Here is a 25939-nt window from a genome sequence, read left to right as displayed (position 1 = left end):
ATTCATATAAGAAGTCGAACATTGGTAGCCCTATCAAATTCAAAATCGTTGTTGACTATCTTAAAGCAGCAACTATTTGCACGATGGAAGAAGTTCGCAGCTCTTCTTTTCTCCTGGGCAGCATGAATTCGCAACTATCTCGTCTCCCAAATCTGAGAGTTACATTTTTTATCCATATCAGGTACATAGGCATTGAGATACGTACGCTAAACATGCACCCATCCACTACATATACATGAGATGTGAAGTTGTAAGGCCTTTCCAAATGCTAGACTTCAATTATCACAGAAAGTATATGCAAGATTGAGTTGTTTATATGGATGGATTTCTGGGGAAGTGACATTGTCATTGCCAGCTCGATATCTCTGGTGTTTCTTATGCTATTCCATTGCTGATCTTTATAAACGTTTTCATGTGGCAGACTCTGGGCATTTGCTGACTCTGTTTGTTGCATTACCTTCTTCTGGGTCTTGAGGCTAAGGCAAAATTTCTAGCCATAATATGAACAATCCAATAAGGAGGCCAGCTAGGCATTTATATCCAAGATTACATACTTCGTCCTCACTTAAACTTGTATCAACGGAGAACTCAGCCATTCAGTGAATATTTTATTAAAAATACATTTGTAAATCCAGAAACACATTTAAAGGAGGTCATAGATGTGCTCCAACCTGCAAAGAACTCGAAATCAACCATTAACGTAGACCCTGTAACAATTATTGCCGGGGCGTCTGCTCCAAGTGATAAAACTGCCATGCTCTTTCTTTTATGCATCACTTGCGAATTCTTGAGAATTTGATTTAGTCGACAGAGGCTATTGGTTTAATGTTAAACTCGAATTAGATTAGATGGATTATGGACATAACTATCTTCACTGGTGAAGGATTCGAACAGTGCATGTATTGTTAGAACGCAACGTTCAAATCCACTGAATCAGACAGTTGAGATATAATTAAACAAAATTGAGTTTCGGGGCAGGCAGCTCGAGCAGTAGGTGCTCCATCACAGAATTTTAAGAACCAAATTTAACATCACAAATACAAATACAATTATAATTATGAGTCATAATGCGCAAAAGAAGAGTAAAGCAATTCAATTATACAGTAAAATACAGGTTGCTAACCATGGATGATTCCGCTAAGCCTCGGACTCCTCCACCCAAGCTTCAATTCGTAGAAGAACAAAGCCAACGGCAACTCCGACGAGAACAAGACCGTTCATGATAGCAGCAATCCGGAATATCTCACCGGCGGCATTGCAGGTGGATGAGAGAGCGCCACCTCGCTTCCCTGCTCCTTTTGCACTCGATGCGGTGGCTCTCATTGAGTTCACCATCTTCGCGAAACACTTATCAGTGCTCAGAGGAAGCCCTAACGAGACGACGCCGTTGTGTGCCTTTAGACCGCCAAATGAATTGAAGCCTCCGACGGATACCTCCGTCTTCATTCTCCTCTGGGTCTTGGCGGCGGAGCATGCCGTGATGCTGGGAAGCGAGAGGGTAGCTGATGCCATGGCCATTTTTTATTTGATCCTTATGGCTCTCCCACTCACAAGAACCAGACTTGAAGAGTTAAGAGCTGCCTCGCCAATCAAATGAAGAAGATGAAATGGCAGTTTGGCGTTCACAGAATGGGAGAATTTGGATAAGCGGACTCGGATTTTGGATGGATGACATGAAGAGCAGGAATCATGACACGTCATCACATCCGATAAGACGGAGTGGTAGTGGGCCTCCTCTTACCCTTTTTGGGCCTTGCCATCTCATTTGGGCGACACAAATCCTCCCACGGGGTATCCATACAGCAGGTTTCAATTTAGTCCCTTTCTGTCCAAAAACTAAAAAATTAGTCCCTTTCACATGAATTAGTATCCACCAAAAATCTTCATTTCTCAATCCACACTTAGCAGATATAAGCTTCTTCATCTTTGTTAAATCCTATATCTGAGCCCATCAAATGAGCTTTTTTTTCCCCAGCGCGATCAGATGAGTTTTTGCATTTTCAAAAGACAAGTGATATTGAAAAACCTAGGTACATCTGTATATATAGGCACATTTCTTCCTGCATTATGTAAAGTCTAGAATGAGTCGCATTTTTTTTTTTAATCAAGAGACAACTAACAAAGTCAAACGATTACAAAGAATGAGTCACATTTCAATATTAGTAAATAGCGTAATTTATTAATATTGTTATACTGATTTGAATCATTGCTCGCTGTCGCTCCTCTTCGTTTCTCAAGAGGGAGAATTCGGATATGGCCGTCGAGGCTAAACCTTGGTCTGATTTAATGATTGTCAAATTGTGCATGTATTTATTTGCATCTGGCTTGATGGTCTACCTTTCAAGAGTTTATACTAATGGATAACTAATTTCTCCTTAAAAGTTATAGAACTAATTCGGATAGGTCGAGGCAAATGGGCTTTTTCCCTTCCAACAGAAGAATTAAATATCTGCTCGTCTACAGACGTGGACTTACGCCCTCCCCGTTCATATATTCTGGAAATACCATGGACTAACCACCGCTACATTAACAAAGGTGACCTCTTTCAGCATATCATTCCAGCGTCCGAAAAGGGGACCGTTTAGAAAGGAGCTGAAGAAATTCAATTGGGCTTGAAAAATTTGAACTTGAGTCCACTGTTGACCATGCTCCAAACACCCCCAATGGAAAAGGCTAAACTAAAAGCAATCCCCATCCAACCCAGAATCCAGTTGAAATACCAATTGAAGCTGTATTTAGCGGGTTGTTTTATGAGGATCCACATGAAGCAAGGATATGCAAAGGTGACCGGAAGAGTGAGTCCTCCTAGCAAACCAGCAAGGCTTGAGAGGAAGGGAAGAGCCACTCCTATGAAGAAGTTCACAAATCCATAGAATACTCTGAATCCTGACCTCACCCATATGGAGCAGGGACGATTTGTTCTGCTGGTGTACCCTGCTTCGAAACTGTCAAACACCGGCATCGAGTATATTTGAAAACTGCTCAAGCAGTTAAACACCACCAGTAGGAATGTCAATGCAAGTAGCGCTCTTGGAATGTCGTGACTGTGAAATGCATATAAAGCACTCAGCATCCCCCCTGAAGGCATCTGTCACCAAACACGAGAAACATCAAAACTGGTTATACTTTTAATATAGTAAGCAACTAAGCATAACCTGATATAGTTAATTCTCAGTTGACTTACAAGATTACCATATGCCCAGAAGCCACCTATAGCAACAGGGAAGAGGCACATTGCGATGAAGAAATACGCAACCTTGGCTCCTTTCCACATTGGCACGTGAGCTGGGTGCTTAAAGGTTGATGGCATTGTTGCCTGGAGTTAAGAAGCCAGAGATGAAGTCAGCTTTAAAAGGTGATAGAAAAATAGAGAAATGAGATGAAAGAAGCTCGTTTCAGTACACCTGAATTTCTAGGACTAGATTGTGGCCTCTGAAAGCGAAGGCTACAATTCCAAGAGCATTCAAGACAGAAAAAGCAGAAGCAGAAGGAGATGATAAAGAAAGGGGTTGATAAGAGATGGAGGGTGGCCTTGGCTGGCTCACGGAGAGAAGCCAGACCATGGAGGAGTAAGTGATGGCAGTGACAGCCCCTACGAGGGAGAGGCCTGCGATTGAATTGAGGTTTGGAAGCTGAGACAGAACAATGGACAGAGAAGTGAAAACGAGGTACCACTCCACAGCAGTCAAAGGATTAGAGGAACAAGCGGGACCACAAACTATCTGGAAGAACAGTTTCATGGTCTCACCACCTATCAGAATCAAAGCAGTTGCTGTTCCAGCAGACAGATAAACAGTAGGGAAGAGTGCAAGCCATACTCCTAACTTTTCCCCTGCCAAACATCCAATCAGAACAGTGCGTCTATTAGGAAACTCGTATAGTATTCATTCACCGGCACACACTTTCTTTTTATCGTGTTACTGCTTGATCGTTTTCGTTTCAGTTTGACTAACCAACTTGCCCTAGTAGAGCAAGGAGGTCTTCACAACCAAAAACTCATATATGCTTCTCATATATTCCCTATTGTCCTTATTATATACTGCATGATTTATGATATAATACGTTTTATTTAAAACACTAATTTTTTTTCACTTAGCGTCTATAACTATAAAATTCCCTACCTAATCAATGTAACTCCTCTAAGTAATAAGATTCATGAAAATAATTGAGATATTACAAGAAATAGTTAATTTCAACTAACTCTTTTAATTATGTGAAGTGAACAATTGAAATTTAGAAAAAGAATAAAATAGCATTTCATGCCAATTTTGCAGAGCCGGCTGCAGTATATGAGTAATTGCAGGGAGAGTAACGCACCAAATGCCGCTTGGGCAAGCTCCAAATATCTGTTGTACCTTTTTCCTGGAACCGCTTCGTGGAGCTGTATCAGAATCCACAACGTGTAGAGCTGCCAACAATATGCAATAGTTAAGGAAAGAATTCCCCAGCTCCTGAAATAAAGTTGGAGCACATTAGTTCCATGTGAGCCTCATATGCTTCCATAAGGGAAGATTATTAACCACACTGATGCTAACCGTCGTGGGTTGTTTGACTTGCATCTAGTATTTGAAAACAAAAGAGTTATCTCGATAAGGATCGTTAAAAATTTGCTACAGCATGGTGTTAACTTTCGGAGTGTTTTATTTAACTTCTGATTTGTTGCTTTATATAATGAATAGTGGTCAAAGTACAGGGAAAAGAGATAGAGCTAGGGCAAAAACCAGCATCGGGGAGCATTTGTCCATTTGCAATGGGAAGAACATGGATGGTATGCGCATCACGAGGGAAGCCAAGGGCAAGCTGGCCTTTACATCGAAATTATTGTACTTTGGAAAGAGCAAAAGATAAAGGTGCGGAAGAAAGAGTCACTGGCCTCAATTCATACCCATCAAATCCATGATGAACCTCGATATTGGGAAAAAAGCCTACCTCCCTTGGACCCGAATCTTAGCTTTTCTCTAAGCTTTCTTTCGTAATTCTAATACTATGATGTCTTGTAAGGCGGTGAGACGACAAAACTTGTTGAAAATGAAACGAAAGTTTTGGGCCACATCGCCACAATGTCATTATTAAAAGAACAGTTTCTGGACACGAGGAGAAAAGCACCTAAGCACAACTTTTAGCAACTCCGGCGTTCTTGCGAGAGTGTGAGGAGAAATTTAGTAGAACATCGACGACGGAACAAAGCGTAGCAAGGATCAACGAAGGTAATGACGCATGATGATTAACAAGAGAAATGCAAATACTAGCCACATGATTATGGAGCTAAAACAGTGGAAGATGAAAATTACTTTCTTTAGTTGAATTTAATATAAGAGATATTCTTGTAAGGGAGACTTTGGTTAGAGATTAGAACTTGTTTGTCGCAGGAAACTCGCAAATGCATGTTTTCCAGAAAAGCAACCTGCAGGCGAGAGCAGCATGCAGACCTGGAGAGAACAGTCAAAGAAGCAGAAAACTCGGAAGGACTCAAATACACTGTTATGTAACCGGAGAGAGATGAATTGAAGGAATGCGATTAAAAAGAACTCTTCATTATTGGAAGTTTAGTTACCGTCTCTGGTGACAACAGTAAAGTATTGCAGACGATTAGAGGCAAATAAAGACGAAGCATGTCAGCGGTGAACTGAAGAGAGCGAAGGAATCTTGACGTACCAGCCGAGATAAGCGAAAGCAACGGGCAAAACCAGGGCTTGGAAGCCAACCCCAGCGTTGAGGTTGTGAAACGCAGCGTAGTGAGCATTTCCGTTGCGCGACTCCGTGATGGGAAGCCACGCGTCTTGAGGGTTCAGCTTCGTGAGGTGGCCAACCTCCTCCAAGTAACCCTTCATGTTTATCAGCACCCTCTTCATCGGCGTCCCTATGGGGCTCAAGAACCTCGGCGATATCAGCGACGTCGGAGTCCAGGTGTTCGACGATTTTGCCTCCTTCAACGTCGGCCTCGGAGACCTTTGCCCCGACGGCGTCTGCGTCTCCGGCGTAGCCGGAATAGATATCAACTCTGTCTCCGGCCTCTCGTCCATTGCACTTTACTTGTGCGACTTCTCACTTAGATCGTCTCAACTATAGCTTTCTCGGTCTGACAGCGTAAGGGGGGGGGGGGGGATAGGGATAGGGAAATATGGGGCGTCAGAGCACTCACAATGAAACTTGGTGAGCTTTGAGGGATGAAGAGAGAGACGTGGGAATGAAGTGGCGTAACGTGACTGGGCTGGTCAAAAGGTCAAATGTGAATCAGACTAGGAGCGATGGGGTTATTTTTGTGGTGGGTCCGACGAATGGGACTTGTTCTGGACATTCAGGTTTCATTACAACTTGCGAACCACACGCCCTCCTTCTCCATGGCGCGTGGCAATGGTGGCTTTTCCATTCGTATGCTGCCGTTCATTTTCTCTCCCCATTTTATTTTAACTACTTTTCAATATCAAAACTTATCTGGATTTAAGGGATCCGAACTCAGGAGGGGAAGAGAGGACGAAGGTAGGAGAGGCGCAAGGGCAAGGAGGGGGAAGTTGTGCGGAACACGACATTGGAAATAGGGAGGGTGGGAAAAGCAAGATGGCGGAGTAAGTGTCAGACTTCGCAGACACAGGCACGTGCCTCCACCAAATAAAATCAATAATAAAAAATCACAAGATGCATGGTACTGCGCCTCGCCTCTGCTGCCTCCCTCCTCCCCCCAGCTCTTCTTTTCTTCCCGGAAATTTGTGTATACTGTACTCCAATGTGTGCATTTTTTTTTTAATAGGATGTTATCGCTAACTCAGGGTATCCCAGCCGAAACTGACCAGACTAATCCCAAGGTGCCTTGCAGGTATCGAGCCCAAGACCTGACGGGTACGCGGCGCCTTGCCTTCCCCTATCAACCAGTCGGACCGACCCTTGCAGGCAATGTGTGTGTGCATTTTTATGCCAAGATTAACATTTTTACACCACCATTTTAAATTTTAGCTTTTATACTGTATTTACCGGCGTTCAATGTAGTTACGGATTACAGAATCTTAGTTCTTCGATGTAAATATACATGTATGGCGTGTCGATGAAATCATGGTAATCCGATCGAAACATGTTTTTATATTATCTTTTCTCTTCATCAAACTCGTTTCGTTTTGGGTAAAATTTTGTTATAGAATCCATATAGCCCCAGAGAGGGTTCATTCAATCATTTGAGCGGACAGGCATGCAAATTCTTCATTGCTTCGAAGCGAAGCTGGAGAAAGAAGTATCATTAAAAAAGAAGTTGTTTTAAAAAGAAGTCGCCCTCCGTAAATGAGTTTTGTTAGAGGACTGCGAAAATCGAGTTTTGTGACCCACTAAAACTGTCGTCAATAATGGGCTAGCTAAACCCACGAGCCAGCCCAGACGGGTCTGAATTAAACTGAGCCCAATATTGGACCTCACCAGATTTGTTTTTGACTGGCTGCGAATGGAGAAGCCATATCTGGGTGCTTCGAAGGGGATAATATATGGGAATTTTTGGCTCAGTTAAAGTTAATATCGTTTTCCACGTAAATAATTGGAAAAGACAAAACAATTGAGGCCCTCGTGAAAAATTTATCGTCGCTTTGTTTTTTCAAATATACGACCGCTTAAAATTGACGACTGTGATATACTGTATTGATGAGTTTTTTATTTAACTATGAATTAAAGTGTTATATTTCTCGCTGGAACCGTGGATGTTATTCTCCCTGGAAAATTTTAGTGACTTAACTCACCGCTAATACCTGCTATTAGCATTATATTATGGGGTAGACTTTGCCGCTCCAAGAAGCATCAAGAGGATGACCGCGGATAAAATAAAAGAGTGAGCCACATAATAAAAGGGCATTAATAAATCTGCGGGGAAAAAAACGGCACAGAAATTTATCAGAAGTAGTGGTCATCAAATTTTCTTACTAATCATGTGTATTAACTAGAAGTACCACTTGATGAAATATTTAACATATGTAATTATTATAAAAACTATCCTAAAAAAATCAGTAAATATAAGAGACAATATGAATTGAAATTTTATATTTAGGATCAAATTAAATGTCAAATTATTTTTTATATTAAGAAGCAAAAATATTGTTTCAGTAAGTACTTGAACTTGAGAGTAAAATTGTTGTGAATTTTTATCCATTAAAATCTAGCACGTGACAATTAACGGAGATTTGATAAATATGAGTGTTTAAGACATCTTTATCCTCAATACACACTTTTAAAATTATATAAATTGTTTAATTTAACCCAATTACGGTTCCAAAAAAAAAAAAGGCATGATCATCCAACCTCGCATCCCCGCCTTAATGGGATCAATTTTTTAGTCGGATCCGGAAAACATTGCTAAAATGCAGAATGAAATGTTATGGTGGGGGTTGAGGCGGATCCTCAAAAAGTCAACGAGAATATAAAATCTTTTTGGTGAAATGAAGGTTTGGTGCATGCACCTGCTGACTTGGTCGTGATCTATGGTCAGTGGAGTTCACTGTATAACTAGTTGCAAGATTATTTGTCTGTTTAGTATTTATCATGTCCTGGCAAAGAAAGCTGTTAATAAGAAGAACCCACGTGGTATGTGAAATTCCCTGCAATTTTTTTTTTTGAACGAAGGTTTTGTCGTAGCAAACGTTTGCAAATTTCCTGGTTCGATATAAAAGTAAGTAATAACAATAAAAAAGAAAATGAATAAATAAAACATAAAGAATTAGTAGATGAGCTCAAGACCGTTTACAAGTATTTTTTGGTGAGCATGCACTTATTATAAAATCTCTCCATTTTTGACTAGTTTAAACCCAGATTTCTATCGCATCCAACGCGAGGAAACTCTCTCAATTTTTGTTCCACATAAAAAGATCATTTACATTTATTTTATGAAGAATGGGAATAATATAAAAAATACTATGAGGCATAAAATTCATATCTTCTTCTTCTTCATGATAAAAATACTGATAGTAATAATAATAATAATAATATTGCTATTTAAGATAACATACATTTTTAATTCATGGGAGCGTAGGCATAAGTTCGCAACTTTTAATTTGACATTAACCTCAATTGAATAAATTGCCACATATTGTAAATATTTTAAAAATAAATCATAGCGCGTAACACTCCTTCCACTTATTTGTATGTATCATCATCGAATAAAATTTGTATTTTTATTTACATTGAATAAATCATAGTGTCTGACGGTCTTTATAGTTTTGATGGGGTTGTAACTCAATCATTGAAGCTTGACTCGTTACAACTTGATCCTTATAGTTTTATTCATTTTATAATTTAGTCGTTGTACACATTTTTGAAAAATAAAATTATATATCTAATAAAAAGAGGGACTAAATTATAAAATGGTTAAATATATAGAGACTAAGTTGTAGTGAGTTAAATTTCAGAAACTGAATTGTAACCGAGTCAAAATTATAGGGATTAAATTGCATCAAATTAAAATATAAGGATTGAATTACAAATGATTGAAAACTACAAGGATTAAAAGATTAATTTTTCATGTAATATATAATATTAATTAATAATTTTGGTAAAAAATATAATACTAATCACGAAAACAATTTTGGAACACATCAAAATGCTTAAAAAAATTGGCGTGGCAATAATATTATCTAATATGTATACACTTAATTTTCTTTTAAAAAAAAGACAAAATAAAAGCGCAGGATGTTGTTGTTCCCACCCCCTCCCCATTTTTTTGGGGGCAACGGGGGAGCGTGACTTCCCCATTAAGCATCCGAATTTGGTCAAAGTTTTGGCATCAATAAATAAATATAGTCAAATTCAGAATTTTGAAGAAGTTGCGCTGCAATGGCCAACGGGGGTGATTTCTCATTATAATATGAGCCGGCTATCATCGGTGACGTGCGCCCTTACGTCATAGGCTTTGTTCCTCCAGCTTCGGATGCGGTGCGAATCTGTAGGCCTAATATCGTCAATTAACAAAGGGAAGCTGCCTGGTTGGTTCCTGTTTAAAAATTACTCCCTCCGTTTCTTATTATAAGAGACAAATAACCAAATCACGTTGATAAAAAAAACAGTTAAAATTAGTTGAGGACAATTAATATGTAAAAAGTATAATATTTTTTCCAACAATACCCCCTATTAATAAGGAGAGAGTATGAGAGAGAACAATTAAGTTATTAAAAAAAAGAGAAGTGGGAGGGGGAGAGAGTATGAGTTGGAAACAAAATAAATAGGAGTAAAATAGGAAATCAATACAAAAAAATAGATATAACTTTTAAGTGTCTCTTATATATGGGAACATACCATAAACATCAAATGTTTCTTATAATAAAGAACGGAGGGAGTATTATTTTAATATTTTAACTATTATAATTTTTTTTATTTTTGACCAGAAATTACATAAAACATTTTATTTATTTATACTCTTCTCTTTTTTTTTTCTGTTCCAATTTTCGCAGGCATCTCAAATTCACGTCTATGTAGGGTTCTGCGACTACAATATGCTGATATCACTTTTATCTTTATTACTTGCCATTTATTTTTTTTAGTAACATTTATAAGTTACTTCGATATGTTTCAGACGGATAAAAAAATTTTAAAATTTTAAAATTTTTTAATTTTATTCCTATTAAAGATATAGCATATTTGACATAAATAAAAACAATATAATAATAAATAAAAGATAAAATTACACATCTATACAAAAAATTTCTTTTTTCTCTATAAATAGGATAAAAAAATATTTTTTCTATACAATATAAATAAAAGCAGAGAAGTATAAGAATTTCTTATATACCAAGAAGAACATTAAGTAGATGAGATATTTCACTTTTGTCTTTATTAAATGTGTAATATATTTTCTCTTATTCATTCTTCCTCTCTTCGCATTTATAATCAATAGTGACACAGTTAAAAATAAAGCATTAAAAAATACAAATAACATATAAACAGCAACACAATTTTCTCCAACAAATTGTAAATAAACAGGATTAAATTTTTTGGTTGCCATTTTTTGTAATCTTAAAATCCGAGACCCCAAGAGGGGGGGGTACTGGGGAAGCTGGATTCGGTAATGTCGTAAATATTGTACGAACCGAAGTCTCGTAATGTAAATAAGCTAGCAGCTCTGGCCCAAAAAAAAAAAAAACTAGCAGCCGCCTAAAATAAATACACCCCAACCAACCGAGGCCTCTGTTTTGACCCCTGCAGTCTCCATTGAGGTTTCTGAGTGTTTGGCTTGCCGAGGAAAAGCTTCGGAACTCTGTTCCAGCTTGTCCTCTTCTCGATTCGATTCCTTTGTTCTTGTCCGATCCCTCTAACTTCTCTTCTCCTTTTTGGGATCACCGGTGGTTCCCGCCCGCGCTGCTAGTTTCTCCCCGCGTCAATTCAACCCTTCCGCCTCCGATTCACTGGTTTCTTCGGTGAAAATGGCTCCGATCATCTGCTAGGGTTTCCTAGATCTCACTGTTCGCTCTCTGACGTCACTCTGTACCTCTACTTCTTCAAGCTTATTCAATTTGTAGTTATGGCTATCAGAGTTACTTTATCCTACTCCGGCTACTTTGCCCAGGGCCTGGCTTCCGCCGGTTGTCGTGCTGGTAATTCGCGTTACCTCCACGAATGCTGGATCCGATCTCGCTTATTCGGCCCTAGCCAGAAGCCTGATCGTGATCCCTCCGGAGGCGTGCGTAATTACCGTTCCGATTACGGGCGGCATAATCCGAATTGCTGGGCTAAGAATTCAGCCTCTTTGTATTCTATTATCTCCAAAGAGTTTCTGGGAGACAGTTCTGATAATCCGATCATGTTGGGTTTGATTTCGCTATTGAAGTCAACGGGTTCGGTATCAGCATCATCTGCGGCGACTATGGCTGTATCTGGTGTTTCCCCCATTAATGCCTCTGCGGTTATTCCCTTTTTAAAGGGATCGAGGAACCTTCCTAGTAACGAGTCAACTCCCATTCCTGCAACTTTTGAGGTGGATAAAGGAGGGACACTGTGTTATAAGGACAGTGACGATGCGAATTCAGGGTACAGTTCCAAAGGTCTTGAGAAGTCAAGTTGGCTATCGCGCTTGTTGAACGGCTGTTCAGAGGATGCGAAGGCTGTGTTTACTGCTGTGACTGTTAGTGTGCTCTTTAAATCATTCTTGGCTGAACCGAGATCGATCCCCTCGTCTTCTATGTACCCAACTCTGGAAGAGGGTGACCGTATTTTAGCGGAGAAGGTTAGTTCTTGTTGGGAAATCAAGGTTTTTTTTTTTTTTTTAATCTTTACGACTCTTTCTAGTCCTAATTGTAATGGATAAAGAAAATTTGTATGATCAATCGTTATGTCGAAAATTTTGGTAAGCTCAGCTAAGCATGTTAAGTATAAGAGAAAGATGCTGACTTAATTCTTCAGGTCCTGCGACCATTTAAGGGCATCAATGTATCAATGTCAACTCTTTTCTCACTTGGTGCATTCGAGATTTGAACCTTAAGCACTAACCATCTCCGAATTCTAGGGATTGAAATCTTGGAAAGAAGAGATTGAGGTCTGCTGTTTGTGCACCTATAAGTATGTAAAAGATGCTTTCTTTATCTAGGCATGACTAAAGAGTTAGCCCTTGATTTGATTCCGGAAAATAGGTCGTTATATTCACTTTATTAACTGATATCTAGGGGTGAATATGGTGGCGTCTGAATTCAGTAAATCAAATTTAGAGCAGAGATTGTCATACATTGCTTCTTTTTTTTTTTTTGGTGGTAAACTAAATGCATTTGTTTTTGATAATGATGTAACAGGTTTCATTCCTTTTCCGTAAGCCTGATGTTTCAGATATAGTCATTTTTAAAGCACCTCCAAGTTTACAGGTATCTTATACAGTTTCAGTTTTATTACAGTCGCTTCTGGTTGTTTTCTCTGCTAGAGAGATGCTAATGATACGTCATCCTTGATATCTTGGCGTGAAATAGGAAAAAGGTTTTAATTCGGCCGATGTATTTATTAAGAGAATTGTGGCAAAGGCTGGTGACTGTGTAGAGGTGAGTTCTATTTTGAGTAATAAAGGGGTCTCACTTGGTTGTTGCACTTGTCTTCGGCCAATACTTGTTTCTCCTCTCTACCATATCGCACCTTTACCTTTTTGAGTTTCTCGTAGGTTCGTGATGGAAAACTGCTGGTGAATGGTGTTGCTCAAGAAGAAGAATTCGTTTTAGAGCCCCTTTCTTATGAGATGGATCCAGTGGTAATGTTTTTATCATTTGCCGCAGGGTTGAATTTTTCCTTATCTTGTAACGCCACTTTAATAATTGATCCTGGGCTTTTGCAGCATTTTACGCTTGTTCTATTTTTGGTTGCAGGTTGTGCCAGAAGGTTATGTCTTTGTGTTGGGAGACAATCGTAATAATAGCTATGATTCACATGATTGGTAATTCCTCAGTCTTCTTGTTAGTACTGATTTTTCGTTGCTCTTTGGATGATAAGTTGGTTTAGGCGGGAGATTCACTTTGGCCCATTCATAGATGAAGGTCTTCTCGAAACATGTTATATGTAAACGTTCTATCCGAGATTAATCTGTGTCTGGACTCTGGAGTTTGTCATGACGCGTAATAACTGGTGTCACCAGTTTACACACATATGAGAGATCAAATTCATGAAGTATATAACCTATTTGCTGTAATCTTTTGTTTCAGGGGTCCGCTTCCTATAAAGAACATCGTTGGTAGATCCATGCTTCGGTACTGGCCTCCTTCTAAAGTATCTGACACCCTTTATAAATCACCAAGTGCAAACAATTCTCTGGCTGTTTCTTGACACGTGCTCTGCTGCCAAGAGGTGATGAAGATTTTTAGATGACAATTATTTGATCCATCGGCTGTTTGTTGACATTCAACAATCTTCCAAGATGAGACCGACGGTCGTGAATTCTGTGTTGGTCGAATATCTTATTCATTGTTGTAATTGGTGTAAATTTTGTACATGACCTTAGAGCGAACACCGACGCATTCTTTACTGACAAGTTTTGCTCCACGGTGAAGCTCGGGTCTGAAAAATAAAAGAAAACGAAAGAAGCAATGTGGTCGATTTGGGTCGTAGTGGGTGTTTTAAGTCCCCCTGGATCCGGATCCGGATCCGTGGAAAAGCGTTCATGGGGATGAAGCTGATGCCCGTCAAAACTTTGTGGGGCTTTACAAGTCAACAATGAGTTTGCAAGGGCTTGATTATGCTCATGTGTCTTGTAAACACTTACAAATTAATGTTCAATTCCTGAATAAATTTCTGAATTAATTGTTGTTCCTTGTTTTTCGTATTTCAAAATCCATAGTTTAGACGACGTAGCCCGTTTTTGTTACCAATGCCGCTAGCCATTACGAGGAAAGAAAAATTTTGTAGCTATCCAAATATGAACAAAAGCTATTTGGTTCTTTAATAGAGATTGCATTTGAAAGGAACATATTTTGATAGAATACAAAATAAATATGTGGAAAGAATTTTTATCTTAATTTATATAAAACGTGTTTATAAGTACTTATTTAAATGATTCCAAACAAAACTTTGTGATGTTTGGTAATTATTCAAAAAGCACTTTTAGACTTTAAACTATAGTTTAGATTAAAAAACATCCAAACACCTTAATTTTTAGTAAAAATATGGTTTGGACTTGAACCATGGTTTCAGTTCAAGATGGTTCTAGAGATTGTTGGCAAAAAAATATTTATTTTTTCCAAAAACATTTTTAATCTCATATTTTATAAATATATATACATATGCTAACAATTAATTAATTTTTCTTAATATTTTATTTATTATATTGGCAAAAAATTATTAGCAAATTTATTTTTTGAAATAAAAATATAAACTAAAATTTATTTTTTATGTAATTATCATATTAACTCATATACTTTTTGGTAATTTGTACCTCTTTTAATAACAGTTGTCTAAGTACTCTCACTTTATCAAAATTATTTTTTTTCACAAAATCTATTCTCAAAATCATTTTTTTCAGAAGCTATTATCTGATTTAAATTTATCCAAACACTTTGTTTTGCGTTGAACGTTCAGCGGAAAGCACCATTTGCCGGAGTAAAAAGTTAAAACGAGATGTTCCCTTCGTATTTAAAAAAAAAGAAAAGAAATATGAGTAATTTTTTCTGGTAAATCTGTGCAACTCAAGCTGGTATAAGGTGCAAATAAAAATGATTAATTAATGGCATATATCAATTCCTTAATAAACTTCATTTATACTGCCTGATGTTTCCTTTGACAGGGTGCCAATCCTTGATCAACCCCTCCGGTCAAAAAAAAAAAAAAAAATCCTTTATCAACCCAGTGCCCTGCGGTGATTAATTGGCAAGCCATCAAACGTCTTCTGTGCCGCCTCAGGCATGCGTACTGGCGATCGTGTTCTGCTTTTACGCCTATCTCCCAACAGAGTATACCGATGATAGTCGCTCTAGTTACTGTTCTTTATCGTGACAACCTTCGTGCCGCCTATTTGGCTACTAACTCAGTTCAACATTCTCAAATGAATCATGTTGTTTTTGGCTATCACTAATGGGAAGAACTAGGAGGCCGAATGCTTAGAGGGAAGAGTTCCCTATTCAACCGCCACGTGGCACCCTTCAGAGTTTTTATATATTGAGAACTTCAAGATCATCTTATTCATTTTTTGCTGGCCAGGGAAAATGTTATTCATTATACTGCAAGGCCATGGACGCATGCTAATTTTTTCATCATTTTTTTTTTGGGGGTAAAATCGCAATGCATTAAGCCCCTGAGCCCACTGGATAGAACGTTATAGCGTTTAGCCGTTTGCGCTCCGCCTCGCCCCCACGCCGGTACAGGCACACGGACGACGATGATAATTGGTTGCATCTCTGGCTTCTTGATTCTTCTTCTCCAGATCCTTGCGTTTCATCCTTCTCCTGTTAGACCCTCTCCTTCTGATCCCAACGCTTCCTACATTTTGCAGGTTCCTTCCGTCAAATCCTACATCTGATTTTTCTTCCGTCATGTTCTTCTTCTCAATCTTATATTTATACTCTATCAATCATAATAAAAGTCTTGAATTAATTTTCTCAGTTTCCCTTTTCTTGATTTATGGAAATTAGGACGTCTTAAAGGCAATTTCGGCCAAACAGAAATGGGACTTCGACGATGTTAGAGTTTCTAAGTTCGATGTTGGCAAGGCTCGATTCAGCTCCTCCCTCAAATATGAGTTTCGAATCGGGTTGGGCAGGAATTATTTGCTCCTCAGGTCTTCGGACCAAGTTGGGTCTTGGAACAAGTTTAGAAAGCCCAAATCTGACCTGGGGTCTCTGATTCGTCGAGTGAGCTCACTTGCTGTCCTTGATACCTTCAAATTAGAGGGTCCATTTGAGTTAGGGGTCGATAGACATCACCAACTGACTCTTTCCTTGCCGGTATGTACTGTTTCTGGTTTTCGTTTCCGTGCAGATTATGGCATGATGCAACTGTTTTAGTCCCATCTGGCTCAGATCTAAACGTTCAAGTCTCTAATTGGGCCCTCATCTCTCTTCTAAGCTGTTAATAATCTCGTAAGGGCTTGCTATCGGAACTTGATCCAGGATGAATCCTTTTCTCCGTTTGACGCCTGAAAAAAAAAAAAATCTTCCGTGCAGTGCATATGCGTTTTGTTTCTGAAAGTTATAATTGCTATCATAATCAGTTATGAATATCTACTCGATTAGAGCTTTTTATTACTACTTAGAATTTATAATCAGTTATGCACATGCGTTTTGTTTCTGAAAGTCGATTATAGCTAATTAAGGCTTTTTATTACTACTATCATAATCACTTCTAATATTCTTTCCCAGGAACTGAAACTAAAGTGGAGAGATCTGCGAGATTCCAATTGTTAAATTTAGTTAGTTAGCTAATTAAACTAGAGAGATCTGCGAGAATCCAATTGTTAAATTTAGTTAGTTAGCTAATTTTAGGTAGATAAACACTTGAGAAGCACACGATAATGGAGAGTATAAGAACTGTCACCGACAGTTGACTGGAAATGAAGCCGTGAGGAGTTCAGGAATATAGCTATTGATGGCTTGCGAAACAGAGAATAGGACCTTAACGATGGCTCTTGGGAGCGTAGTCCTCTTACTGATCGAACCGGGCGATGTTGTTTGATTTATTGTGTGTTTTTATATGGACAACCTCCTTTGAGCTCTAAGTGTTATTAATTAATTATATAACCTAAAAAGTGTTTTCAATTGGGTGGCTGCTAGCATCTATATCCTTTTTATGTTGCAAATGATTTCTTAAAAATTGACATTTATCATCCCATGAATCGGGTTTCTGTTCTCTGATATGCATGGCAATCTTTATTAGGGCAAACTCTTGCTCTATAACTGGCAGTCTTCATGTTTTATGAACTCTTGCCCTTGTTATGCAGATGAATATCTCGTATACTGGTTTGAAACACGTTCTTGTTGGTGAAGGCATCACATTAGAAGTGAAAGGAGCTCAAGAAGTCTCTCTTTTTCATTCATCAGATCTTGATCTGCAAACAAATGAAAGCACTTTGTTTAACAAAGGGACGAGTGGTTTTTTGCCCTTTATGCAATCAATGTGCATGAGTCTAATCCCTATACGCATATTAGGCTCCGCATCATTAGTTGCCTACAGAGCTCGGAATCCTGATTTGTACATAGAAAATACATATATTTCGGGGGACACAATTGAGCTGCTCCCAGAAAAATGTTACCATGGTCTTGTGTACAGAAAGCGAGCATGCCCCATTAATTCCTTTAATCTGAGATTAAATATGTTGGAAAAAGTTTTGAGGAGTCTTCTGAGTCGTAGGATTCTTCAAAATCAGGTTTCTGGTTTGGTCAAAGTGAATGTTAAAGCATCATCTAATGTCAGGTTTCCCATAGAGTTGGAAAGAGTAGTTGGGAGCAATATCACTCCCAGTGGTGCGTTGCCCAAGTGGAGAACAAGACCCGGTGTAGAAAGAGATTGGTTTCAGATATGGGCCAGAGTCGAGGCTGACAGACTAAAGCCTCTCATGGTCAAGAAATTAGAGCCTTTTATTGAATCAGATTCAATTTCCTGGGGTAATTTGATGTCTAATGTGTCCTTTACAAAGTTGCGATCTGTACTTGTTCCCCCGGAAGCTCTTACATTGGATGTGAAATGGTAGGAGATGCTTTGTAAACTGTAACATAGCTTTCGTTTCGTATAAATGGGCAACGTTTCTAGATTTTCTTGTTCCTTGTTATATATAATAGGTTTTGACACTGTAAAAGAAGGCTGATATTGGATCTTGTAAATACTCCAGGGAAAAATGGAAGGCACATTTTGATTTGTCTTTTACTCGCCCTTGTAGATTTCTAGTCTTGGTTCGGAGAATTTAATCCTAATTCTTTGGCACTGCTTATGGTTTGGTATAAGGTGCTGTTGTTACTTATAAATTTTTCTTTTTAAATAAATCCTAAATCTTAATGGTTGTGAAGTATACTAAAGTCAGGTTTATACGTGCGGTCCGCTAATTTTGGCGAGGGTTTTAGTGATGAATGTAAACCCCATATAAACACCAGTCCATGGGTTTCTGAATTTGTCGTTCATTTACAATTGGGTGAAAGTCCTTCCATGGTCAACGGTAAGTTCCTTAATTTGTCCTTCACAGCGCTAACGAACAATTACCTATGAATAAACACATTTTACATTAATCAAAATCTATACTTGTGGATTACACTTGCATTTATTTGCAGTCTTATAATTAGGACTGGAGGTAGTATTTAGTTTCTGCAAGGTGATAGAGAAACCAAAGCGAGTACGCAAGCACTAGAGATCTAAACTAAACCTTAGTCATCCCAAGGGTATCTTTGGGATGGCTTTGCCTGTCTTCCACCTTTTTGTATCTATACCAAGAAGCACAAACCAAGTAAAACCCAAAATTGAGAACGCTCAAACCAGACAACAGCCAGTAGAAGTAGTTAAGATTGTCTCTGTTCAAGTTATTACTTGCCAGCCATCCTCCACTCACTTTGTTGACCACTTCAACCACCACGGTACTTGTAAAATAACCGAATGCCATAGAACTCCAAGATATGGCCGTGCTTAGTGATTTCATTCCTGATGAACTTTCTGCGTAGAAAAACTCCAGAAGCCCAATCAAGGTAAACATATCTGCTGCTCCAAATATAGCATATTGGTAACCTAGCCAAAACAGACTCATAGGCAAAGGCTCTGTACTATCCACCATCTTGTGTTGAATGGCCACCGACTTCCTGTGGGTTTCAACAACTCCGGCGACTGCCATGGAAATGGCTGATAGAACCAACCCAACTCCGATGCGTTGAAGGGGTCGGATTCCTGTGGGAATTCCGGTGATTCTTCGAGCAAACGGAACGAATATGCGGTCATATAAAGGGATTAGGATGAAAATGACAAGCAGAGGGATGACCGGGATAGATGGACCAGGCACTTTAAATCCATTGATGTTTTGGTTCATGGTGGTGCTTTGCTGTATAGAGAAGGTCTGAAGCTGAGCCAAACAAGTGTTCATGAATATGGTGCTACATATAATTGGAAGCATGCGGATCAAGATTTTTGTTTCTTCTACTTGGGTCACCGTGCAAAGCCTCCATGGTCCTGAGCTTATGGATGTTGCTGCGTCAGTAGTGCTCCTTATAATTGCTGCCCGGTCCAAGAATCTAGGAAATTGGTTTCCCAACGAAAATATGAGAAAGGGCTTGAGCGATACCTGTTTCTTAAGAATTTGAAAACTCTTGTAGTCTTGTATGATCATCGACTTGGGAAAACATATGCATATATATCAAGACGGAAGTTTGAACCTAAGACTAGTCAAGCACATGAAAGGGTTCAAGTCTGTTTCTTCTAATGTATATTACCTGAATTGATCTGTCCTTTTGATGATTTCATGATTGTACCCGCCTTCTGTTTCATGAATCTCATGTAGTTCCTCATCATTCTCTGGAATTTGCAGTTTTCTGTTTCTGAAGGCTGCCAGAAAGACCTACGAGTTCAACGAACATACATGAATCAGATCCGTATTACATTTGGCACATTATTCCTATATATTAATGCCATGTACCTGTATGATCCGCACAAGGGGGCTTCCTTTGGGAACATTGTTCCTATATAATGATTTGCCCATGATTATAAAGATAACTGCGAATAAGACAGCAATGGTGCATACAGTAAAACTCCATTCCCAGCCTAGGTTGGTACTAATCCAAACGATGAAGGTGACGCCCAATATAGCTCCAATGGTGAGGCTAAATAAGAACCAGTTGAAAAAGCTAGACAATTGAGCTGCCTCTTTGGGATCTTTATCATCAAACTGGTCAGCCCCTAAGGCTGGCAAAGCCGCCTTAATACCGCCGGTTCCTAACGCAATAAGGTAAAGTCCGGTATAGAGTATTGCGGCTTGGCCTCCACTAGCAGCCTCGCATTGACTTGTCTGGCTTGTTGCTGCGCCCTTGCAAGGGTTTGGTCTTAATTGGTGGAAGTGTGCTTGAGCTGCTAGGATACCATACCCCTGTAACCAAACACAAATTGAGGATGTTCAACTTGTTACTTTTGACTGAGAAGCCTATATGGTGTAATTTTCAGACGTTTTGAGTTATATATGCATCAGAAGCTAACCTTTTGCTGTTTTGTAAACTCTTCGAAGGGAAATTTGATATTTGTGTCAGTAAATACTGACTTTACGGGGAAAAAGGATCTTAAAGAGATTAGAATTAAAATTCACTGGATTTTAACCAGTTATGACAAGCCTAGGTGTGTTTTTCTGGGACCAATATGACATTATGACTAGCCAAGGTGAACCGTTGACTTCTAGTAGCACCGTAGGTTGCTTAATAATGAATAGTCAATGCGTTTAAGGTGTGGAACATAAAATATAATGACAAAATTATTTTATATTAATATTTATCATTAGTGAAATAATTGACATATTTGTGCCCCCAAACTACTGTGCAAATCACGCTATTCTTGCTGAAATTGATTTTGAGCCACGGCTGTCAACAGAATATTGCTTGCTGATACCTACTCAATGTGAATATGTAATGCTTAACTCATTTCCCATTATTTCCTCCATAATTGAAGGCTAAAATCACAATTACTTTGTAATAGCAAGATTTCAATTTGTCTGTGATGTTGAAGGGAGAGTGAAAAGCTCAGGCAAAAGAAACAAGAGAAGGAACTTAACCAAGATTTCCACGGAGCCGAAGATGACGCAAGTCTTGAACCTTGAGAGATAAGTATCGGAGATGAAACCCCCGAAGAGTGCCAGCAGAAACGCAGTCCCCATTAAGTTGGTGAGAGTGGTGGCTGACTTTGTTAAACTGAAGTTCATGTACCCAAAGAAGTAAGTCACCAAGCTCATTGCCACGGCAATGAAAGCCATGTTCTCTAGCCCCTCCATTGCTGCGTTCACAATTAAACAAACTTATAACACATCCTAACATCATAAAAACTATATACAGACTGAGGATTCTCCAATCTGTTATTTACCATACACAAACAGTGCAGCCCTGTTTCCTCCTAGCCGTCTTTCTACCTTTGGTTGAGTTCCCATATCTCTGCAGATTCCCTGAGATAAGTCATTAAACAACAAATTGGTTAGCTTAAGGAAATCTGATACAAGACCATTGAACATAAATGACAAGACAGCTTAGGGGTGAATTAATGACCATGCTTGGTGCCTTGTCTTCTGCGACTAAAGAGGCTTGTTTACGCTGGAGCAGGTAATGGTACTGGTATAGTTTATATAGAGACCAAGAACATGGCTCTAAATATTATTTATGTGCCCCAAGTTGCCTGATAATGATGATGATGATGATGCGTAAAACCACTAAGAAATGAAATGGCATCTTGGCTTTAAGATAATCTTATCGGTCCACATTTTGTTCCTAGAATTCCATTCCTCTCTCCAATTAGCACATAACGTAGGCATTTTTGGCATTATTGATGGCCTTAATCATTTATTTCCAGGCTAAGAGTGGTTCATGAAAGGAAAAGAACAATAAAAATAAAAAAAAGGGGAGACTATATGGTACGAATCCGAATTCTTTAATGAAACTGTCCGGTATCCATATATCATTCATGTTCATGCATATTCCGTTATTCCTCTCGTTGACCTTCCAATAACTTCCGAAGCTTTTATATCCTGTAGCGCAAAGCCAACCATGAAAAATTTGCCCTCTTGTTTAAGGATTTAGTTTTTGATGTCTCTTAGATAAGCCCTGTTCGAGGTTATGAAAAGATATGATTAACGATTCCTTGAATTTCACTGCCATATGTTCTTGAAGCTCAGATCTGGTTAAACATGGGTTGGAACAAGTTTATGGCAGATTTAATCATTGAAGCCTTCATTTCCAGCCCAACTGTAGTCGTAACCCCTCCGTATTTCAATAATTGCATGTATTATTTAAAGTGCACGTAACCTAGACCAATTGTTTTCAAAGCTCTTGTTTATTATAAGATAACAGAAACGTGACGAAGACAATGATGATGACGATATCAAAGTTTACGAAACAACCAACGGACAGGGATTAATCAAGTGCTATACACACAAATCAATTTGAGCTAGCACAATGCCCATCTGCATATTTACCAGTTACAAGTAATAAAGTTGCAAAGAGTTTTTTTGCCAGAGGTGACTTGCTTTATATTACTTCCAATCCTTAAAATAAGAGTTAGTTTGGCTTTTAATTTGATTATAAATATAAAATCTCAATCCATAAATAAGAGTTAGTTTGACTTGTAATTTAATCCTAGATATAAAATCTTAATATATTTTATCTTTTATATTTATGTATTTTTTAAAAGTAATTTTTGTAGTAGTTATATATGTTAAAGGTTTAATTAAATGATAATTTTAGCTTATACATAATTAGCAAGGATATTTTAGAAAAAAACAACACCTAATTATTGCAACTAACTAATTTAAAATTTTTTTTTTAATCTATTCAAATTAGTCAAATAACCTTTACATTAAAAAAAAGAAGTAATATATAGAGAATTCATACTAGTGTCCATATGATAGTACTGACGAGATAACCATAAAGAATTGCCCAATAATAATACTAACAAAACTATCTATATGTATGTATGTATAATGCATGCTATAATATTCTTTATAATAATTGCACATGTTAAAAGTTCAATCAAATAGTAGTTTTACCTAATATTACCTTTAATCCTTAATATAAGAGCTAGTTGACTAATTTGAGTAGATTAAGAAAATTAGTTAAGTTAGTTATTTGTAATAAATGGGTGTTGTCTTTCCTAAAATATCCTCAATAATCAAGTGTATTGGCTAAAACTACTATTATTACAAGGACTACCTTAGGACAAAACAAATAAATATGAAAGGCAAAATGGATCGAAATCTTATATTTAGGATCAAAATAAAAGTCAAACAAACTTTTATATTAAAGACCGCAAGTAGTACATGATTGGCAAGAATATTTAAAGAAAGAAAATATCTAATTATTACAAATAACTAACTTAATAAACTTACTTAATCTACTCAAATTAGTCAATTAGTTTTTATATTAAGGACCAGAGTTACTATATATACATTGGTGTATAAGGAGAATTCAGACTAGTTTCCGCGTGATAGTATTGCTGAGATAACCATAAAGAATTGCCCAATAATAATACTAACAAAACTATATATGTATGTATGTATAAAGCCGGTGCGGGGTCTCTCCACTAACCTAATGATCCATTTCCCTCTACTTTGTTCAAACGATGTCGTTGAGAGATGGGAGGCGCGGAGTGAAGCTTAAATTTGAGGAGCAATACATTGAGGACTGTGAAGCTCCTCACATCCTAAGTGTTCTTTTAATTTTACTTTATTCAGGATCCAAAAAAAAAAATTTTGTCTCTTTGTGCTGAAATTGTGAAATGGGAACAACGTTACAATGGTGGATGATGCAAAATGAATTTTAGGCCTCTAATAATGCAGGTAAACAAATATATCTTAACTAATTTACTTAAAAATAATGGATGTGAAATGGATTTTAGGCCTATCATAATTAATTTTAATTTAATTAATAATTTTTTTATTTTTATTTGTTAAAATAAAATATACCTTAGTTGAATTAATTTAGCATCGTCCTAGGCTCCTCCGCTAAGCTTCACTCCGTGCCTCCTGTCTCTCAACGACATCGTTTGAACGAAGTAGAGGGAAATGGATCATTAACTTAGTAAAGACACCCCGCGCCGGTATAAAGCATGCTTAATTGGAACCGCAAAGAAGGAAGGAAACATGCATGCCGAGATTTGCTCGTAAAAATCAAAGTTTACTTCAATGACAAGAAATAATGAACTTATTTAGACAGAGATGGGTTGGACAACTAGCTTTTTGAAAAACATATACTCACTTCAAGTTGAAAGTTAAATAACCAGGTTTGTTGCTTGCTGAGATGGTTAATCAAGGACTAGTTTAAAGAAGAGTTCATTTCGAAATACAAGCAAGAACGCAGCCAAAGAAATTAAGGCTTGTAATAGGCTCTAATATAATAGCGCATGTGGAGGCCAACAGATATTAAAAAGATCAAAGCGTTGAGGAAGCAAGCATCAAAGTATAATTATTGGAGCCATGAGATATGAAGCGGGCAAAGTTAGTTGGCGAGTTCCAAAGTGGACAAAATATGCAGCAATAAAATATAGGGAAGTTTGTTAAAAGGGATCTATCTGTCTTGGTGCTCTGCTGGAAAAAAATATTGCTCTTTTGCCATTGTCACTGTCCTTAGCCGGCCTTCACTGGGATTCCTTATCTTGGCCAACTTCACTTGGATTCCTTATATTGGCCAGCTAGAAAGGAGAGTTTTGACTTACACAGGAATATAGGAGAAAAGGGTTTAGTTGTCTACTAATTGATGCTATAAAATTCATATTAATCCTTACATTTAATAAATTAACAATTCACCTCATTTTTCAAGCTTCATTTACGATCACATTCTAGACTCACATCTAATTAGTAGTATATTATATTCATTAATTGAAACCGATGGCTTATTTGTGGCTAAGGAGAGCAATATCGGGGACCTATAGTCATACCTTAATTAATGAATTAGCAGCCATGATAGTTTAACATTACTTGTGATAACTATATGTGGCTGTGATAAAGAGATGATCTCAAGTGCGACAAAAGTAAATTATCATTCCATCAAGATATAAAAAAGTGGGTTAATAAACTGATTAGTTGAATCGAAAAATTGGTGACTTTCAGGAGTTAAAGAAAATGATATGAAATGGCTCGAAAGTGGAAACAAAGACCGTAAAGGAAGTTCATTAAAAAAAAAAAAATCCAAGACTTGATTACAATAGTTTAAAAAAATTGTAGCGTAAGAGACTATGAATTGTGAGCTTTCATAAAGGGAGTAAAATCTAACAATATATAAATAATCATTATAAGTCCTCCATGACTTAAAAAATAATTTATGTTTATTTGAAAAATTAGAATAGGGTGTGGTGCAACGTATATTGTTAAATTTATCCATACGATACACGGGAGCAAGTTAGTGTACTCTCCTCGAGCAATAATCATATAATCCTAATTAAGGAATTTAAATTGTAATTTTCTAGTTTTTGTAAAAAAATATCAAATACATAAGTCTTACCCTTTGTTTTGACTGAGAGAAAATTAGATAGGAAAGAAAACTAAAGAGAAAAACATGAGGAGAAATAAGTTTTCTCCTGCTTGGATAGAAGAGAAAATGTAGGAGAGAAGAAAAGTGGGAGAGAAAATAAAATGAGCTCCATGCCTCATTTTCTTTTGAAATTTTCTTTTCATATATGAAGAGATTTAGGAAGTAATACAAGATTTTTATGGCTGTCCCTCTTTTCTCTTCCTCTCCATATTTATTTTCTTTTATTAAATTTAAAAATTTATTCACTTTTATTTTTTATCTTAATACAATATTTTTATTAAATAATTTGGTTTTAAAATATAATAATATGAAAATATGGATAAACCCAATATCTTGATTTTAAA

The 25939-nt window shown here is 37.6% G+C and overlaps 5 protein-coding genes across 5 annotated transcripts; 2 read left to right on the top strand and 3 right to left on the bottom strand.

Moving 5' to 3' along the window:
* Positions 1–924: 924 nt before the first annotated feature.
* Positions 925–19803, bottom strand: LOC114758128 (uncharacterized). Its single transcript, XM_028947141.1, has 2 exons — positions 19788–19803; positions 925–1549 (listed from the first exon to the last, which is right to left on the bottom strand). The coding sequence occupies exon 2, from the start codon at positions 1516–1518 to the stop codon at positions 1138–1140; it is 381 nt and encodes a 126-aa protein (XP_028802974.1). The 5' UTR covers positions 1519–1549; positions 19788–19803; the 3' UTR covers positions 925–1137.
* On the bottom strand, positions 2230–6075 carry LOC114758123 (lysine histidine transporter-like 8). The gene is made up of 5 exons (XM_028947135.1): positions 5656–6075; positions 4318–4451; positions 3405–3832; positions 3185–3316; positions 2230–3088 (listed from the first exon to the last, which is right to left on the bottom strand). The coding sequence occupies exons 1-5, from the start codon at positions 6021–6023 to the stop codon at positions 2603–2605; spliced, it is 1548 nt and encodes a 515-aa protein (XP_028802968.1). The 5' UTR covers positions 6024–6075; the 3' UTR covers positions 2230–2602.
* LOC114758126 (thylakoidal processing peptidase 1, chloroplastic) lies at positions 11162–14235 on the top strand. Its single transcript, XM_028947139.1, has 6 exons — positions 11162–12181; positions 12741–12809; positions 12912–12980; positions 13097–13183; positions 13299–13366; positions 13632–14235. The coding sequence occupies exons 1-6, from the start codon at positions 11480–11482 to the stop codon at positions 13750–13752; spliced, it is 1116 nt and encodes a 371-aa protein (XP_028802972.1). The 5' UTR covers positions 11162–11479; the 3' UTR covers positions 13753–14235.
* LOC114758124 (uncharacterized) lies at positions 15670–18333 on the top strand. Its single transcript, XM_028947136.1, has 3 exons — positions 15670–15910; positions 16050–16361; positions 17354–18333. The coding sequence occupies exons 1-3, from the start codon at positions 15797–15799 to the stop codon at positions 18101–18103; spliced, it is 1176 nt and encodes a 391-aa protein (XP_028802969.1). The 5' UTR covers positions 15670–15796; the 3' UTR covers positions 18104–18333.
* On the bottom strand, positions 18600–21644 carry LOC114758121 (protein NRT1/ PTR FAMILY 4.5-like). Its single transcript, XM_028947133.1, has 6 exons — positions 21624–21644; positions 21445–21523; positions 21140–21357; positions 20021–20467; positions 19818–19942; positions 18600–19619 (listed from the first exon to the last, which is right to left on the bottom strand). The coding sequence occupies exons 1-6, from the start codon at positions 21624–21626 to the stop codon at positions 18761–18763; spliced, it is 1731 nt and encodes a 576-aa protein (XP_028802966.1). The 5' UTR covers positions 21627–21644; the 3' UTR covers positions 18600–18760.
* Positions 21645–25939: the final 4295 nt, after the last annotated feature.

This window comes from Neltuma alba, unplaced genomic scaffold (genome assembly GCF_004799145.2).
Source record: "Neltuma alba isolate B1F8T4 unplaced genomic scaffold, ASM479914v2 tig00010670_pilon, whole genome shotgun sequence".
Lineage (NCBI taxonomy): Eukaryota > Viridiplantae > Streptophyta > Magnoliopsida > Fabales > Fabaceae > Neltuma > Neltuma alba.
The sequence above is the reverse complement of the archived record's forward strand: the minus strand, read 5'-3'. Positions and strand labels throughout refer to the sequence as shown.

Coding starts and splice junctions, on each gene's coding strand:
- LOC114758128 (XM_028947141.1), bottom strand. CDS start 1,518: ATGGCCATGGCATCAGCTACCCTCTCGCTTCCCAGCATCACGGCATGC.
- LOC114758123 (XM_028947135.1), bottom strand. CDS start 6,023: ATGGACGAGAGGCCGGAGACAGAGTTGATATCTATTCCGGCTACGCCG. Junction 3,317..3,404: donor ATCTAGTCCTAGAAATTCAG/GTGTACTGAAAC, acceptor TCTTAACTCCAG/GCAACAATGCCATCAACCTT. Junction 3,089..3,184: donor TCTGGGCATATGGTAATCTT/GTAAGTCAACTG, acceptor GTTTGGTGACAG/ATGCCTTCAGGGGGGATGCT.
- LOC114758126 (XM_028947139.1), top strand. CDS start 11,480: ATGGCTATCAGAGTTACTTTATCCTACTCCGGCTACTTTGCCCAGGGC. Junction 12,182..12,740: donor ACCGTATTTTAGCGGAGAAG/GTTAGTTCTTGT, acceptor ATGATGTAACAG/GTTTCATTCCTTTTCCGTAA. Junction 13,367..13,631: donor AGCTATGATTCACATGATTG/GTAATTCCTCAG, acceptor CTTTTGTTTCAG/GGGTCCGCTTCCTATAAAGA.
- LOC114758124 (XM_028947136.1), top strand. CDS start 15,797: ATGATAATTGGTTGCATCTCTGGCTTCTTGATTCTTCTTCTCCAGATC. Junction 15,911..16,049: donor ACGCTTCCTACATTTTGCAG/GTTCCTTCCGTC, acceptor TATGGAAATTAG/GACGTCTTAAAGGCAATTTC. Junction 16,362..17,353: donor AACTGACTCTTTCCTTGCCG/GTATGTACTGTT, acceptor CTTGTTATGCAG/ATGAATATCTCGTATACTGG.
- LOC114758121 (XM_028947133.1), bottom strand. Junction 21,358..21,444: donor GGCTGCACTGTTTGTGTATG/GTAAATAACAGA, acceptor TTGTGAACGCAG/CAATGGAGGGGCTAGAGAAC. Junction 19,943..20,020: donor CCCTTGTGCGGATCATACAG/GTACATGGCATT, acceptor TTGAACTCGTAG/GTCTTTCTGGCAGCCTTCAG.